General features: G+C 39.7%; 1 protein-coding gene across 1 annotated transcript; it reads left to right on the plus strand.

The window, feature by feature from the left end:
• The first annotated feature begins 5,752 nt into the window (after positions 1-5,752).
• Positions 5,753-7,341, plus strand: LOC147322197 (piggyBac transposable element-derived protein 3). Its single transcript, XM_086305032.1, has 2 exons — positions 5,753-6,405; positions 6,759-7,341. The coding sequence occupies exons 1-2, from the start codon at positions 5,753-5,755 to the stop codon at positions 7,339-7,341; spliced, it is 1,236 nt and encodes a 411-aa protein (XP_086161158.1).
• The last annotated feature ends 10,281 nt before the right edge of the window (positions 7,342-17,622 follow it).

The raw sequence follows: 17,622 nt of genomic DNA on the forward strand, positions 1-17,622 counted from the left end.
GCAAAGTGTCAAAGCAACAGTGCAGGAAACTGAGTAAGTCAACTGCATACTGGAAAGACAAGATTAATTTCCCAGAATGATTCTCCAATTGGTCTCACCTGAACCGAGGGTTTGGTATAGAAAGTGTTTCTCTTGCAACAAAAAAATTTAAGATTTATTTGCTTGAAGGGATTCGGGGACGATTTTTTTGCACTTAGATATTGAGACGAAGCCCCATTTAGCTAACACGGAAAGTTCTCACTCTTGTTTGATAGATCATGATCATGTCTAACAAGATAATTTTGGTCTACTGGAAATGAAGGAAGGAAGGAAAGAAAACAACTAAGGGATCAAGGTCCAGGTTTAAGGCAGGTTTTAAGATTTAAGGCAAACTTTTATTTTAATTATTTCATATTTACTTTTAATTTACCCGTGTTTTCATTTTCATTTTCTTTATTCCTCAGTTTTAATTTCCTTTTGCTTGCAGTATTCCTGTGCTTCATATTGTTTCACTTTAATCTTGAATGTTTTATTTGCTGTTTGTTATTTCTTTGTAACTCAAAGGTGCTTATAAATATATAAATATTATTATTATTGTATTTTCTGTTTGTGATTAGTCTTATGGTGTGTTGTTAAATGGAAAAAGGAACCTTCGCATTCAGATTTTCAAATGCTCATTATGCAATTCATTTGACCATCTGTAATACTAGAAGGCCTGCTGTACTCAGCCAAATTTCAACAGTAACCGTAACAACCCAGTACATAATTCAGCGGCTCGTATCCCCTGCAGCTATTTAAGGCTCTCACAAACAAAAAAGAATTTGAGAAAGAGATTTACTCTGGAACTAATTTCGCCACTGAAAACAACTTGCTAGAGTTGCTATAGAACAAGATTTTTAGTTTGAATAACATGGAGTTTTTATTTAACTTTGAATAACGCTGTGATTAATAATTGATTGGTCAAAGGGTTGCATACTTTCTCAGCCATCTGCCTCTGCTATCCTCATGTTGCCTGTCTAAAATAATTTGTTGTGGTATGAGAGTATTCAATCAAAATACAAAAAATAATAAATAAATAAATGATAAAAATGATAAAAAAAAATATGGACACCTCAACTCAAGAGAAATGATGAAATTATATATATTGTGATTAGGTTTGGCCATGTATGAAGAAATCCATGCAGCATTATAATCATGCGTGTATCTGTGCTTCTTGAGAAAGTAAGCTCAAGTCACTGTGTGCAGATCACAAACACATCTTCAATCTTAACCTGTTAAGCAATTTCAGTGAGTCACATATGTCACTGCTTAGATCAAAAACGGCTCTTAGACTTGCATGTTCAGGGGTAAGTAGCCACTGGACAGATTTCCTTAAGAATGTCTTTAGCAGCTTTTTAAAATATTTTTAGTGTATAGCTTCCCAATATGTCTGTGAAGGTTGTCAGTCATCCAGGTCATTGTAGTCTAGTCTCAGTAAATCACAAGATAGGGTGGGGCTAGGCTTCACAATGTGTTCACTCGAAACCTTGGTTGATTGTGACCTAGACCCGTTTTCATACCTTGGTTTGTGCAAATAGGTAGAGGGTCAAAATGGGGTCCATGACCCTCTTGGGGACACTGCCATTGGGCTTAAAATCTGGGACTATCCACCAGTTGCTCTTAGAACTGAAGAAGCTTCTTGGATGAGAGGTGAAACGTCTTTAAGGAAACTTAAAGAAGTCCAGACGCTTTTCTTTCCAAGCTCCTAAGGTGAAACGAATTTGGGATGCTTGATGGTACTGACATAGTCTCCAAAACTGTGTAGAAAGAGCTATTTATGCCTTACAACAATCAATAAATAAACAGATAAATAAATAAATAAATAAATAACTGTCTGTCATTCTATTTCAGCTTATTAATTTTCTATCTAGAGTGCTTCACTTTGTTTGGACAGCCCAGGTAGGCAGGAAAATAATGCTATAATTTCAATCATATATGTATAAACAGCCTCGACTTCACTGTCAGTCCCTTATTGTCAGTTGTATTGTGGTGTTCATCTTTAAGTTATCTGGCTCCACAGCTAACGTGAAAGTTCTTCTATAATGTTTTCATCATGTCCTTAGAGATGGTAGACATTGATTACTCAGGGTTTTCTTTTGTTAGAAAGTTCACATAATCAAGATTTTTTAAGAACCTATTACTTCTGAAAGAAGTGCAACCCTACTTCCAAAAAGTTGGCAGATTTGTGCAAAATGTAAATAAAAAGAAACCAAAAAATTTAATTTGGAAATCTCATAAAACTATAATAGAAGATATAGCTTAGAACAGCAGTTAAATCAAGAAAAGCTACCATTTTGACCCCCCCCCCCCCCCCCCAAAAAAAAAAAATAGATTGATTGATGGCAACAATACATTTCACAAAATTTGGGAAAGGCCCATGTTTATCACTCTTCTTTTAACAATAGTACATACATTTCTGGGAACTTTGGAGATCAGTTGCTGGACTTTTGTCCCATTTTCTAGCTGATCAACAGTCCTGGGTCTTCTTTGTTGTATTTTTGCTTTATTGTGTGTCGAATGTTTTCCACTGGTGAAATGTCCAGATGGACAACTAGCCTTTCCTGAAAAAGATGCCTGAATGGGTGCATCTGTTGCCCAATGCTGAAAGGTAAATCTGCGTATTGACATTTCATGCTCACTTCTTTGCATGATAGAGCTTTAACCTACATTTGAGGGTCACACCATTTCTTCTTGCCTCTCATCCACATTTACACATTTGGCTTTAGCAAGCAATGCAGCAGTTTGTGTAAGAACAAAGCGACTCTCTTCAACCCTTTAAAGCCAGTCGGAGCGGGCACGCTCCGTTTTGCGTAACTATTTTTAAATCCCTGTAGAACCGGAACCACGTAAAAATTCAAAACACTTACAAAATTCAAAACACGTACAAAATACAAAACATATGCAAACTCCAAAACACTTACAAATTCCAAAGCAGTTACAAATTCCAAAGCACTTACAAACCCCAAAACACAGGCAAAACCCCAAAACACATGCAAACTCCAAAACACAACGGAAGTGCTCCAGGACGCTAGGGGCAGTGTTGAGCTTTTGGTACCTAGTAACTACACAAGCCAGGAAGTACCTGGCTTGTGTACTTACTAGGTACCAAAGGCTGCTCGAAATGCGGCCCTCAAATGCGACCTTCATTTCCCTGAATTTTAAGGATGGGTCGGTGTAGCCTTCATGGCCCAACATATCCCAGACTTCATAGCGCGGTGGTGGGTGTGGATAATTTTGCCGAAAAAAACGGTTGAAGCGGGGCGGCTGAACAGTAAACTTTCAAAAGTAAGTGCTGAATATTATGTCAGTTATTTATGCGCAAATGTTTAATAATGAAGAACATTAAAACATGTTCGCCACATGTCGGGAAAGTTATGTGCCATTAGCGATGTTTGTACTAACTTGGTTTTAAAGCCTTTACTTGAAAATATGCACCGTTCAATAGTTGGCCTTAATCTTACAGAGAATGTGATGATTTTATGGATAATTAAAGTCAGTCATATATCCACAAACACAACAAGCTGAAAGTCAGTGATGCTGCTCGGTTTGCAGTCCTGAATATCACGGCACAAGCAGGATTCACTGCACTGTTAATGTTAGCTATGTTATATTGCTGCCTCTGTTCGGTGGTGTCGAGCCAAACTGACTTTAACGTGTTTGAACGAGCTGACGGTTCACTCGTTAAGCTGAAAGAAAGATGCTTTGATCACAGGAGTCACACATGTGTCCACTGTACCATCTGGGAACTCTTCTTGTTTAGCACTCATAATAACACAAACACTACATCTTCCTTCCCTTGTGCTGTTTTGTAGCAGTGTATACACCTGAGACTGCCACCTGTCTGTCTGTCCTGCACTCTCTCTCTGTTTCTTTCTCTCTGATTGTGGAATAAAAGTATGAACATGTATTAATAAGTTACACTTGTGTTTGAATCCTGCAGCTTATCACACATTTGATTTCCATGTGACAACTGCAAGTGTCCAGAGTGAGGACAGACTGAGGGACCCACTGCTGCACATCATCTGTGAGATTTTGCACCCCTGATGATCCGCCAGGACAAACTCAGCAGTGTGTGAGGAAGAGGAGGAGGAAGAGCAAGCAGCAGCTGACAGATGGAGAGAATAGACAGACTGTTCCCTGTTTGTGAAGGACTGCTAGAAAAGTTTAACAAAACCTTTTGTCTGTCCTGAATCAGTCTTATTAGGTAATGTTCAAATCATTTTTTCATTCCAGTGTTTTCAGTGTGGGAGAAAGTACTCAGGGCCTTCAAGTTACACACTATGAAAGGCAGAAACAAGTTTAATATTCAGAAACCTAAAGTATGTATCAGCAGCAGAATGGACCTAAAAATAAATGTTTGTTTCAGTTCTATGAAGCTTTGAGTATTTTTGGATTAGTAGTACTGCTGTGTTTGTTGCATCATATTGCTGTAATTGTTTATATGCTTCATATATTCTGAGGTAAGTTGATCTATAGTGTTACATCATATTCTATAAGGATGTTATGTGTTTGTATACTTTCTGCCCAGTTTGACCCATTTAGAAGACGTCAGCCTGTTTAGTTTGAGGCTCTAAAATATTCACTGCTGTAATAACTAATAATGATTAATATAATAACTATAATATTGGCCATATTATATTTACATTACCAAAGTGAGAAGACTTTAGTCTCATGAACAACATTAACTAATTGTTATTTACTAGCTAATCTTTAAATGACTGTTCAGTACAGAAATGAAGCCCAAAAATCATGTTTTACAGTCCCGTGGTCTCAGCCTCAGATACTTATTAAATCACACAGCTCATGTACAAACAAACAAACAAATGAACAAAACATGTTCTCCTTCATTTCTGTCAAACAAAGCTGTTTCCAGTGGTTAGTATCATGGTTGCTAGGCAACCTGGGCAGCGCCACGGAGACTAGACCGTCCCATTTCACAAGCCTCGCGCTTTCGGCCTTAGCGGTCTTTGAGTACGCGCCACTTGTGGACCGTTAAGGCTGCGTACTTTAACCTCCTAGGACCTGGCGTTTACATATGTGGACATCACATTTTGGTTTGTCTAGACCACAATACAAATTTTTTTTTATATATTTTTTCTGATATCCGAGGATATTACGAGGACATTATACTGCCTCCTGGTGGTGGCAGAATATAATTTCTCATTCCACATTAGATTCAAGATGGCTGACAACACACCCTGAAGTTCAGATGGCAACTCCCGAGCCAAACTTCGACCAGGTAAAAAATTCAATCACATTTCATGGCTCATTCTTGTTCAGATATGGATAAAAGTGTTCAATGTTTGTTATGGAATTCAAATTTTACAAAAGTTAGTAACTGTAATGATTTACCATGCTGCTAAACATGTGGTACATGTGTGTGAACAGAGGGACTTAGTTTTGTTAGCTTTGTTTACAATGTGGAAAGAGGGAGTTAGCAACATGTGCTAGCAAATTGTGACAATGAAATAGTATTTTTGGATGATTTAGGTAGAAAAAAATAGTTTACTACAGTACACGCAGATATAGCAAGTTTTACAAAAAAAAATCTCCATAGGTTTTTATTTGATCTTTCTTATGATGTTTTTTCCAGAGCGTTTTTCTTTCGCAAGAGCAGTGGAGTTACTGGGGTTAATTGGAGACAACTCAGATGTGGAAGATTTGTCAGACATTGATGATCCTGTTGGGGATGCTGAATATTTTGATGCCTTGCGTACCATATCCTGCAATCAGGATGTACTGGTCCAAAACCTTGAGATTCCCTGCCATCACCAAAAGGTTCACACGTGACAGATTCTTCAGGCTCAGGCAATCACTCAAAGTGCTCATTGACGATGATGTTCCAGAGGATCTGAAAGAGCGTGATCAATTCTGGAAAGTGAGGCCTTTTCTGAACCGCATTCTGAAAGGCTGCAAATCTCAAGCTCGCCCAGAATGCGTTTCCATTGACGAGCAGATGATTCCATTCACAGGAGCTTGTCCGTATCGACAATATCTGCCAATGAAGCCAAACCCAGTTGGCATACAAAACTTTGTTTGTGCAACAGCAGATGGTATTGTGCTGGACTTTGAAATTTATCAAGGGGCACCTGCACTCCTTGAGCAGGTTGAAGAACCAGGGGATCTGGGTTTGGGAGGCTTGGTCATAGATCGTCTGTCTCAAACGCTGCATCCTAATACAAAGGTTTACTGTGATCGGTTCTTCATTTCCATCCAAGTTGTGGAACGCATGATGAAGAAGCAGATATATGTAACTGGTACAGTTATGAAGAATCGGGTCGCTGCAGCAGTACAGAAGCTACCAAATGACAAAACAATGAAAAAGAAAGGAAGAGGGACCTCAGCACAAGTTACCACTGAGGATGGAAAGATTTGTGTGGTGAAGTGGTATGACAATAAACCCATACCCATAGATCATGGCTCAAGAGTTGGGAGTTCGCCTTGTAATCGGAAGGTTGCCGGTTCGAGCCCCGGCTTGGACAGTCTCGGTCATTGTGTCCTTGGGCAAGACACTTCACCCGTTGCCTACTGGTGGTGGTCAGAGGGCCCGGTGGCGCCAGTGTCCGGCAGCCTCGCCTCTGTCAGTGCGCCCCAGGGTGGCTGTGGCTACAATGAAGCTTGCCATCACCAGTGTGTGAATGGGTGGATGACTGGATATGTAAAGCGCTTTGGGGTCCTTAGGGACTAGTAAAGCGCTATAGGCCATTTACCATATTGATGATGTCTGCTGTTCATGCTAGCGAGCCAGAAGACACCTGCCAGAGATGGGACAAAAAACGAAAACGATATGTGACCATCTCGCGACCAAGTATTGTCCGTGAATACAACTCCAAGATGGGTGGAGTTGACCTTGTCGATAGAATGATGAGTTACTATCGCATGAGTGGCCGTACGAAGAAATGGACACTGCGGATGCTAATGTACTTTATGGATCTGGCTTTAGCCAACAGCTGGCTACTGTACCGTAAAGACCTTACTGTATGTGGCACACCAAAGAAGGACATCATGCAGTTTCTTGAATTTCGCATGGAAGTGGCCATGACCTTCTTGGCTCAGTATGCCAATGACAGCTCTGACTTTTCAGTGCAGGAAGATGACCCAGACGTGTTAGTCCAAGGGAAAAGGCGTCCAGTGAAGGTAGTGCCCCATGTCTCATTCCGCAGGAAGGCTAATGCACATCTGCCAGAGGTGGCAAAATTGAAGAATGCAGCACACTGCAGAGCAAAAGGCTGCTCAGTGAAAATTCGAGTACAGTGTGTTACATGCAAGGTGTTCCTCTGCTTACAGGCAGATCGGAACTGTTACACAGCCTTTCACACATAGGTGTAAACATGGGGGAAAAAATTTGAAGTAGCAGTTTTGAAGTGTTAGGTTTCCTGCTACATCCAATGTTCATAATTCTATTACTTTTTGGACTTTGTTACAGACATCTGTCTTCCTGTAACTGTTAGCAGAACTTCAAATGAGCCATATTGGTCAAAGGGGAACAACTGTTGTTTCTAATTTTCTTTTTGTACTCAGGAAAATTGCTGCTGTGTTCAGACAAAAAATAAAGAGTTTTGCACATCATTACTTACTTGTGACTTTATAGTGGTCTATTGGAATTTAAAACGAATGTCCTAATATGTGGCCATCATTTTTCTCAGAAACTACATCAGGTAAAAAGATCATTCTTTGTTTTTACATTCATCAGGTCCCAATCAGCCCAAATAGCAAAAAGAAATTAAAAATGCATGTCATGAAAGAGTTCGGGTCATAGGAGGTTAAAGCTGCAGACCCTGAATTGTCAACATTGCGACATTCAATATATTTGAATGATACGGTAAGCGCCCAGTTAGCTCAGCAGCTCTGCCTCCTTTTCGACTACCGGGACATTTAAACAATGGATAATCCGTTTACAAACAAATTCATGCTTTTCTCCTCAACAGAGAGCGTCGTACAATAAGAAGAATGGCGCCTAATTACAGAGTTAATAATACAGACTTTGTAATATCTCACGTGTAGATTCATCAGCCAGATTAAGTGTTTACTGACAATTGACAGTGTAAGCGGACATCATCATCACTATTCCAATCAATCTTCTCCACACAGACAAGCATAAACACACTCGACTATCACTAAATCAAATTTAACACACGTTTGTAATGACGCTAATTCAGTTTACAATAGGGTTCATTCGCTTGGTAAGCAGGTGGCAGTATCCTCTTATACTGGGGAGTAAACTGCCATTAAACGAAGAGAAGAAGAAGAAAACCCCTGCACATGCGCGGTACGGATCGGGTAGACCTGATTTGTACGGTCCGACTTTGCACATGCGCAGTAAGGATCGGGGAGTCCTGATCCGTAACTATCTTTTTATTTTTCGTTTTTGTCTACATTATTTTGAAATGCTTCATCATTGGAAACATGTTAAGAGATACTTATTATTCTTAACATCTTAACAGATACTCTGACCCGTAACTATCGTAAAACGCTTGTGTTTTACGATAGTTTGCATGTGTTTTGGATTTTGTACGTGTTTTGGAGTTTGTACGTGCTATTTGGAATTTGTAAGTGTTTTGGAGTTTGTACATGCTTTGTCTCTAGGGGCCACCGTAGTTTCCTGTCTATAAATCAGTTTTCTTCATTATTCGCTTGCTTGTTACGCACAAGTCTACCGTTGTTTACAGCGCCGTCGGCCGCTGTTTTTTCCGTTTACTTACTTCCAAAAAGAAAACCTAATTTCTGCCGTTCAATACTGAACAAATTTAAAAAATTTTAAATTTATGCAAAATTGCAAAACGCTTAGTTGTGTCTCTAATCAAACCTCTGTAACTTTGCTCTTCTTCACTTCAGCAGCATCAGGTAATGTTCATGTGTTGATTAATGGTTTTCTTTTGTTGAAATAGAGGTCAGCGCCAATGATCGCATGTCCGCCATTACCTGCCCGAAACCGGAAGTGATGCCATTTTCGCGGAAAATGTAGTTTTTTACTTGTAGGCCTTAAAAGCCTATACTGGTGTTTTTAAAAGTCATGTTTGATTTTATGCTCTGCTGAATAGTTTCTGGGATGCTTAGAACTCAAATTGCACTGCTTTAAATTGTTTATTTTGATGCACATGCTGTTTTCTTTGCAAATGTGTATTATGGGATTGTTTTTCGTTTTTTCTGCAGTATATAAAAATTGGTCTATCTCAAAAATAAAACCATGAAGACACTCAAAATAAATTTCCTGTGGTTGGAAACTATTTTTTGCAACTTTTTTGTATTTAAAGTTTTGAGGGATAAACCTCTTAAATTTCTCTAATTAGAAACATATGTAAAAAAACAAAACAAAAACGATTTTCAATTTTTCTGCAGTTTATTGCACTTTTTTGCAATTTATGTGGTTACTATGGATTTAATGCATAAATATTATAAAAATTTGGCCTATAACAGTTGTATGGATGTATAGCAACTTGAAATGCTCCCACAAATGGCACTAGAGCACGTAAAAATATAAAGTAAGCTCTGGTGGACTTGGTTCTATGGTAGGTCTTAAAGGGTTAAGAGTTTCCCTGTCATGTCATATAAAAAAGTGTGTTCCGGTAAAGCACCAGACAGGCCCTGAGGTCAGTCATCCAGGGGCAAATAAGGGAGTGTCTCAGTGCACTTTCTAATCGAATGACTTTCAGAAGAGCTTTTTGTGGCAGTCAGAATGTCCATGAGACAGCAGAGCTGCACATCAAAATGCAGAAGGAAATCCAAGTCAAGTCAAGCCTATCCCACTGCTTGTCTCTCATTAGACTGAAAATCATGACTGGGGCCCTTCTGTTAGTGTCATATCCAGGGGTCCAGGATACAACGACTAGAAATGAGACATGCAAACAGTACAAATGAATATATATTTAATCCCCATCCTAAATTATTTTATTGCTTAGCATTTTATATGTTTATATTCATTTCAAATAGAAATCTTAATGTTCCATTTGCAAATGCATTCAACTGATTAACTTCATTTAAGTACACAATGCTGCTTAAGAAGGAACCTAATTAGTTTGGTGATTCATAATGAATGTTTAAGGGTTTCAGTATAACACACACTGTTTTAGAATGGTTAATATAATGCTCAGAATTTTCCATAGTAAGTTGAAGGACAATTTATATCAAGCCAGAGATACAAAAGAAATGCAATTGTTTCAGTTGAGTCTGAACTGCATGATGACATCACTGTCTGCTTGTGTTCTCACTCGGTTCTTTGTGCGCTGTCCTCTTTCTGTCTTGCAGTTACACATGAGCTGACAACAAGCTGGCATATAAACTGATCATGAATAAAGCAGAGTATTTGTAATGTAAAAAAAATATGTAAGAGAGACTGGGGAAGGGCCACAAATAAAATACTATGTGTCAACACACTGCTTAATTACGTGCAGTCATTGCCATGGAAGTGTGAATGTGCGGACTGTCTTTCCATTTTGTGGCTCCCCCTCCCCCAATTTTTTTCTGCCTTCAGCCAAAATGTGCAACTATATATAGAATTTAAAGTCTAATAATAATAACAGGTAGAAATAAATCCATATCAAACATAGAGGTGTATTCTAATTGCATACGGGGTTACAGTTGCACTGAGAAGCTGATGAGAAGTGTAACTTCTTTTGATGACTGCATTACATTATAAGCCTAAAATAACTAATGTGATCAGCTGGAATGAGAAAGTTATGAAACTAAATTAATAAGACACAAAAAAGCAAAAATGACAGATAAGTAACTTCAAGTTTCTGGCCAAGTGGTCAACTGGGTCCAATAAATTATTCATGCGTGCATTTTTTTATTTTTAAAAAGTGTTCTTTCTTTTAGCTGGACTCACAGCTTCCCTCAGTCTATGCAAATTTTAGTATGAAGGTCAGACCAAGATGCAACCTCCAAGCTGAAGAGTAAAAAAACATATTTAGAGTCTGGATCAAAGAAATGCTATCGATCCACGCTGTGGGGATGAACAAAAAGTATTTGACCAGCATAATATAATCTGCAGTATGATCATTGCTTTAACCATGTAACAGATAGCTTTAAGATGGCCTTAAGATGTTATGCATACAGTTATTATGTTGACCTTGTATTTCAGGTGCAGTTATGACTATTTTATACACAATGCATATCTGTGCTTATTAAAGAGTTGGAGCTCGGTCAATTAATTGGGGGTTGGAAGCTTTGTTCGGCGCGATGTCCGGACAATCTATTGTGCAAGTGACTTGGAGCCATAGAAGGAATTGCAATACATGCTTACAAAACACTTATATATCAGATCATTTTATATTAAGGTTTTAGTAGAGGTTCTTGGTTAAAACATTTATTTAGTAGAAGACATACACATAGTCTCAGTGAGCTTCTGGTCTAGTGAAAGGTCAGAAGTGCAACAGGTGAATTGAGAAAGAGCATGTGAGGTCAACACATACACACACATTACACACACATTAGATTTTAGAGGCGCCAAATTTGATATTCACACATGAAGGAATAAATATGGCAGACCTAATGGGGTCAGGAGAACCACATGACTGTATTAAGAAAGCCCAAGTTGAAGGAAAAATCAGGGAAGACCTGAAGGCAGAGCCCATATATGGAGCTGAGGATTGGTTCACAGATGGATGCTGCCACAGAGATGAAGAAGGATTAAAAGCCGGCTATGCAGTAGTCTGTAGAGTAGGAACTGAGTTTCAGGTGAAAGAAGCAGGAAAAATTGAGGGACAACAGTCGGCCCAGAGAGCTGAAGTGATAGCCCTAACTCGAGCCCTGAGGTTGGCTAAAAACATGAGAGTGAACATCTACACTGACTCAGCATATGCGTTTGGAGCAGCTCAGGTGGAACTGGCTCAGTGGAAGAGAGCCGGGTTCAGAACGGCCACTAATGCACCCATCTGTCACAAAAAGGAAATGGAGGAACTGGAAAAGGCCCTGGAGGACCCAGACGAGGTAAGTATTATAAAATGCAAAGGCCACTCACAAGCAGACAGTATGGTGGCAAAAGGAAATCAGAAAGCTGATGAAGCCGCAAAGGAAGCAGTGGGCTACAAAGGACAGAGACAAATGGTGCAGGTAACCCCAGAAGAGGAGGTTAGCACTAACAGCATGGAAAAAGTTAGACAGGCTCAGGAGGAGACATCCCCAGAGGAAAAGGGGGTGTGGGAAAACAAAGGAGCCTGGCAAGATGGCGGTTTGTGGAGGGGGCCAGATGGGCGTCCCGCTTTAACAGCCAAAATGGCGGAACAAAAGGTGAATGAGGCTCACGGGCTTGGTCACGTGGGAGTGAAACAGATGGAGAGAAATTTGTGCCGATGGTGGCATCCTGATTTGAGAAGGTTGATACTAGAAAAGGCCAGAACGTGCCTAATTTGTGGGGCACACAACCCAAAGCCAGCAGTAAAACCTGAAGCTGGTAAGTTTCTCATGCCAGAAAGGCCAGGGGAAGAGGTCGTGATTGATTATACCGACATGATTGATACAGGCCCAGGTGGGGTGAGGTATTTGTTAGGTGTGTGTGGATGTTCTGACTGGATGGCCCGAAGCATGGGCGACCAAACGTGAAGACGCGAAAAGCGTGATTAAGTGCTTAATCAATCATTACATTCCAAGGCATGGGTTTCCCAAGAGAATTAGATCAGACAATGGTACTCACTTCAAGAACAAAGATTTGCAAGAGGTAGAGAGGATGTTGGGAGTGCAACATAAGTTCGGGATGGTCTATCATCCTCAATCTCAAGGAAAGGTAGAGAGGATGAACCTAAATTTGAAAAACAAGTTGGCTAAAATCTGTGCGCAGACAGGGCTAAATTGGGTCGCAGCCCTGCCCATTGCTTTGAGGACCATAAGATGTTCTGTTAACCAATCCACAGGTTTCACCCCTTATGAGCTGCTGACTGGGAGACAGTTTCCAGCACCCTGGACAGTGGTCCCGGTGGAGCAGCCCAGGACAAGCAACAGATCTCATGCAGAATATTTTAATGAGTTGAAAGCTCTTGTGTCCAGCTTTACAAAACAGGTCACTTGTGAGAGACCCACGGGGAACGGAGAGGTACCGGACGCAAAGGCAGTATGGCTAAAGGTCATTAAGCGAAAGTGGAAGGAGCCCCGCTGGACTGGTCCGTATGAGGTGACCGTCTGGACGGCTACAGCAGTCCAGCTGAAAGGGAAAGGCGACACCTGGTACCACTGGTCGCAGTGTGCACCCGCACACGAGAGCTTGGTGGAGGAAAATTCGTCTTCAAAGAACGCAGGTGTCAAGGAACAGAGGCAGAATAAACCTCTTCACCTGTGCAACGGGCCGACCAGTAGTCCACCTGGAAGGCCGAAGAAAGAAGAGCAGCCTAGGAGGAGATCGCCGCGCCTACAGAAAGGAGTGGTAACAAATTGAGAGTTTGAAAAGGGGTGGTTTAAATAAAAAGAGTAAAAAAGGGAAAGTGGAAGGGGCTTGCTCTGTCAATTATGTTGTCTCTATCTGTATTGGTGGGTATTTTGGTGACCTGTGGTTGTTGTCTCATTCCTTGTGCCCGAAGGTTGGTAGAGAAGGTGATTGTAAAGGCAGTGGACCCTGGGGCGGTGGCCCCTATGTCCATGATGCCGATGATGGATCTGGAGGTAGTCGAGTGGACTGAGGAGTGAACAACAACCTATGTATCGACCTCTGGTGTGCCAGAGGTCGAAAGGGGGATTGTGGGGATGAACAAAAAGTATTTGACCAGCATAATATAATCTGCAGTATGATCATTGCTTTAACCATGTAACAGATAGCTTTAAGATGGCCTTAAGATGTTATGCATACAGTTATTATGTTGACCTTGTATTTCAGGTGCAGTTATGACTATTTTATACACAATGCATATCTGTGCTTATTAAAGAGTTGGAGCTCGGTCAATTAATTGGGGGTTGGAAGCTTTGTTCGGCGCGATGTCCGGACAATCTATTGTGCAAGTGACTTGGAGCCATAGAAGGAATTGCAATACATGCTTACAAAACACTTATATATCAGATCATTTTATATTAAGGTTTTAGTAGAGGTTCTTGGTTAAAACATTTATTTAGTAGAAGACATACACATAGTCTCAGTGAGCTTCTGGTCTAGTGAAAGGTCAGAAGTGCAACAGGTGAATTGAGAAAGAGCATGTGAGGTCAACACATACACACACATTAGTTAGATTTATTTAGAGGAGAGATTAGTTATGTCTCGACAAGAAAGAGGAACAATTCACTTTAAGACAAGAACGGAAAGTACCAGCCATGAAAATAGAAGATGATCTTCTGGGTTAAAAGTCATTGTGGTGTTGATCTGATCTATGTATAAAATGTACCTGTGACGCATGAAGGGGCGTCAGTAAATCAAACCCTGATGCTATAAAATATCTGTTTATGCTTTGATTAAGTCGGAGATCACTTGCTGTCGGCGTACAGAGTGTTCTTCCCACACGTGTGTATTCATTAAAATCATTGTTTGACCAAGAGCTTCTGGACCAAGGGTGGTTTGTACTCTCCCTCCTCAATTGTGAACCTTAACAACGCTCTGTGGATAGTTTCCCCTTCATAACATCTCTAACTGAAGTGTGAACTCTTCTCGATTGACAGGTGTCCCGATTAGCCTTTCCATAACCTCATCCACTATTCCTTCACTGTAAGCATGCTGTCGTAGCATTTTAATAGATTATCTGGCTATTATTATGACTTGATGTGTGGTGCAAAATTTTGTGCTTCTCTTTCAGTGTGTGAAATTCCAAATATTTTATTTTTTATGCAACTTTGCATAAGTAAAATAGGGTCTAATTATTGATATTCTTACCTGCTACATGATCTGCAACATTGCAAAATTGGAAGATCCATCCATCCATCACTCATCCAGGTTCAGGTTGTGGGGACAGCAGTTTAAGCTGGAATCAATGTATGCTCGAACCCCAAACCTCCCTCCCTCACCTCCCTCAGCCCTTCCAAGGAACACTGAAGTGCTGCAGAGCCAGCTGAGAGATATAGACTCTCAAGCAATGTCTTCGGGTCTTCCCTGGGACGTTTTTTCAGTAGGATTTTCCCAAAACATCCCGCCTAGGAGACAGGAAGCATCCTAGTCAGATAGTGGAACTGCCTTAACTGACTCCTTTTAGTGTAGGGGTAACAGCTCTAAAGTCCTTTTGTAAATGTGAGGATCAGGTCATCTGCCTCTGACTGCTGCCCAAACCACAATGAACCAAAGCCTTATGCAGGTGATGGGCCAGGCTAACTCTGACTGGAGTTTTCTGAATCACTCTTCATCTGGGCTTTCACCCAGGACAAATTTGATTTTGAAGACACCCTCGTCGACAACACGGTGGCGATTCAAAGAGGGGAAAAGTGAAAGATTCACTAGCCAAAAATTTGCCTTTGCCTTTTACACTGGAAAGAAGTTTAGTCTGCACTGACTCATTAATGGAAGATGGAAGCAGCGTGACTGTACATAATAGCAAAGAATTAAACAACCCTGACATCTGTCAGACTTTACCTTGGTGTCCAAGGATTTTCAACAGCTTTTATATAAAGGACTTCACTCGCCATTAAGTTTCATAATTCCATTTGCTCTGGCATGCAGAGATCTTATTAAAAAATGAAACAAAACAAAAAATGTATGTGGTATAGGACAATCTAATAGTAATGTTTGTGATGGGATGAAAATAGTCGCAGCATAATTTCTCACAAAAGCTGAAGTTTTAGTTATGCACCATTAATAGAGAATAGGAAAGGCTATAAAGCAGAATTTAAGCAACATTTTTTAATATCTAACACCAAAAGTCCTGACTCTTCATTTTTGCTATGTAATCGGGCATTTTACAGTGGCATGCAAATGTGGATGCTTCTGGTACTGGATACAGTGGAGAAAGTCAAGACGTCTGGACCTCAGAGACAGCTAGTTTTTCTTCTTTCCTTCAAAAGAAAACTCACAAGGTAATGAAAGTATATAAAGAATTCGAGGCAACTCCAGGTATTAAAAAAAGATTAGGTAACAGTTTTCATTGTTCACGATAAAATATAAAATTAAAGCATAACTAGAGAAGCTCAGATAACAATTTCCAACAGGTAAACATTTGATATTTACTTAAAACCCAATACTGTTATGATTGCAGAGAGATTGAAGTGAGATTCAAAGCAGTAATTTTTGCAGTAAAATACAAAAGAGCAGATGCACAAACTTAAAAAAAAAAAGCCAGCGATGATAACCACAAACACTGCTTTGATTTTTTTTTTTTAAAACCTAACAAAGAAGTAATAGATAAGAAAACGAAGGACTTTTGATTATGTGTCAGGACAATTTTGTGCTTTTGGTATTGTCTTCTCTCATATAAAAACAGAAATTTGTTGTGGAGTGGAGAAAGAGGGTGGGGGAGGGCAAAACTTCAGCAGAAGTTTTTTTCTTTGCTGTTTTTTTTCTGATTTTCATCAGAGTTGATGTGTAATGTATCTTTTAAAGACTTCATCTATTCTGATAAACAAGTGAGGAATGTGCTATGAAACCATCAAAAAGCTCCACAGACAGAAGGCGGTGCATGTGTCGGTGTTTTGCAGTCTCTTAACGTTTACATCAAAAAATAGAAGGACATGTCCTCCTTGTCTCTTCAAGGAGCAGCCAGGTACGGAAACAGAAGATGACAACCAATCACATGATGACATTTCATTTACATATGTTTATCTCTGCTGCGGACCTTAGAAACATACACTGTTTTATTCAGAACATTGAATATTTTACACACAGACACACAAAAAGTAAGATACCACATAAGATAAGTTTGCTCAACTTAGCTGGTCTGGCCACTTGCAAATGTTAACATTAATAACGGAATCTGCAAAATCACTGTTTTGAACAGTAGCCAACATGAGAGACAACATTTTAAACACAAACATACTGCAGGTGTGTAAATTTTGTTGTTCAGCAAGGAAACATATAACCGATATTGCAGAGCTAGTCATATATAGGGACTGGTGTAGAGCAACTAAACACATCAACTTAAATACTTTGTATATATAATATAGTTTTTTGGAGGTTTGCACTTTTCATGAAAAATGCACGTATTACATACTGTTTTTTGTTGCTATAATTTAAATCTTTTTAAATTTGATATAAAAATAAAAAATACCATTTCGTGCTTTCAAAGATTTTAGCTGGAGACCCCTTATAGAAAAGACAAGAAGTGGACAAGAAGACACGTCTTCATTGGCTACAGTTTTTGCAGCATCTATCTATCTCCCTGAAATTTATATTTCAAGACTGCTTTTAGTTAAATTTGCTTATGCTATATTTGAAACTACAATGGGTAATTTTGCACTTTACACAGTAACCAAACCACCAAAACATCAGACATCTCATGCCAACCCTGTATCACGGCAAAGCAGGCCGGTCCACCGTGTCCATTTCACACTTTGCGTGCAGAAGTTGCAGTAAGCTGCAGTACCAGAAAAGGGAGATATTTTATTTCAAGCTAACATGAAAATAAACACAGGAAAGTGTTTAAAGAGATTTTATCAACCCATATACATGTAAATACATATTAGCCACCTTTATTGTTCGTGTCATAGAAGGACACTAGCAACTTCTTGGCTGTAAATATATTATCTCTTTCTGCTGGTACTGCAATGTGACAT

The sequence above is a fragment of the Aulonocara sp. 'chitande type north' Nkhata Bay genome, linkage group LG9 (assembly GCF_057382095.1).
Source record: "Aulonocara sp. 'chitande type north' Nkhata Bay isolate Kocher_YH1m ecotype deep benthic linkage group LG9, A_spYH_male_GT1.1, whole genome shotgun sequence".
Taxonomy (NCBI): Eukaryota; Metazoa; Chordata; class Actinopteri; order Cichliformes; family Cichlidae; genus Aulonocara; species Aulonocara sp. 'chitande type north' Nkhata Bay.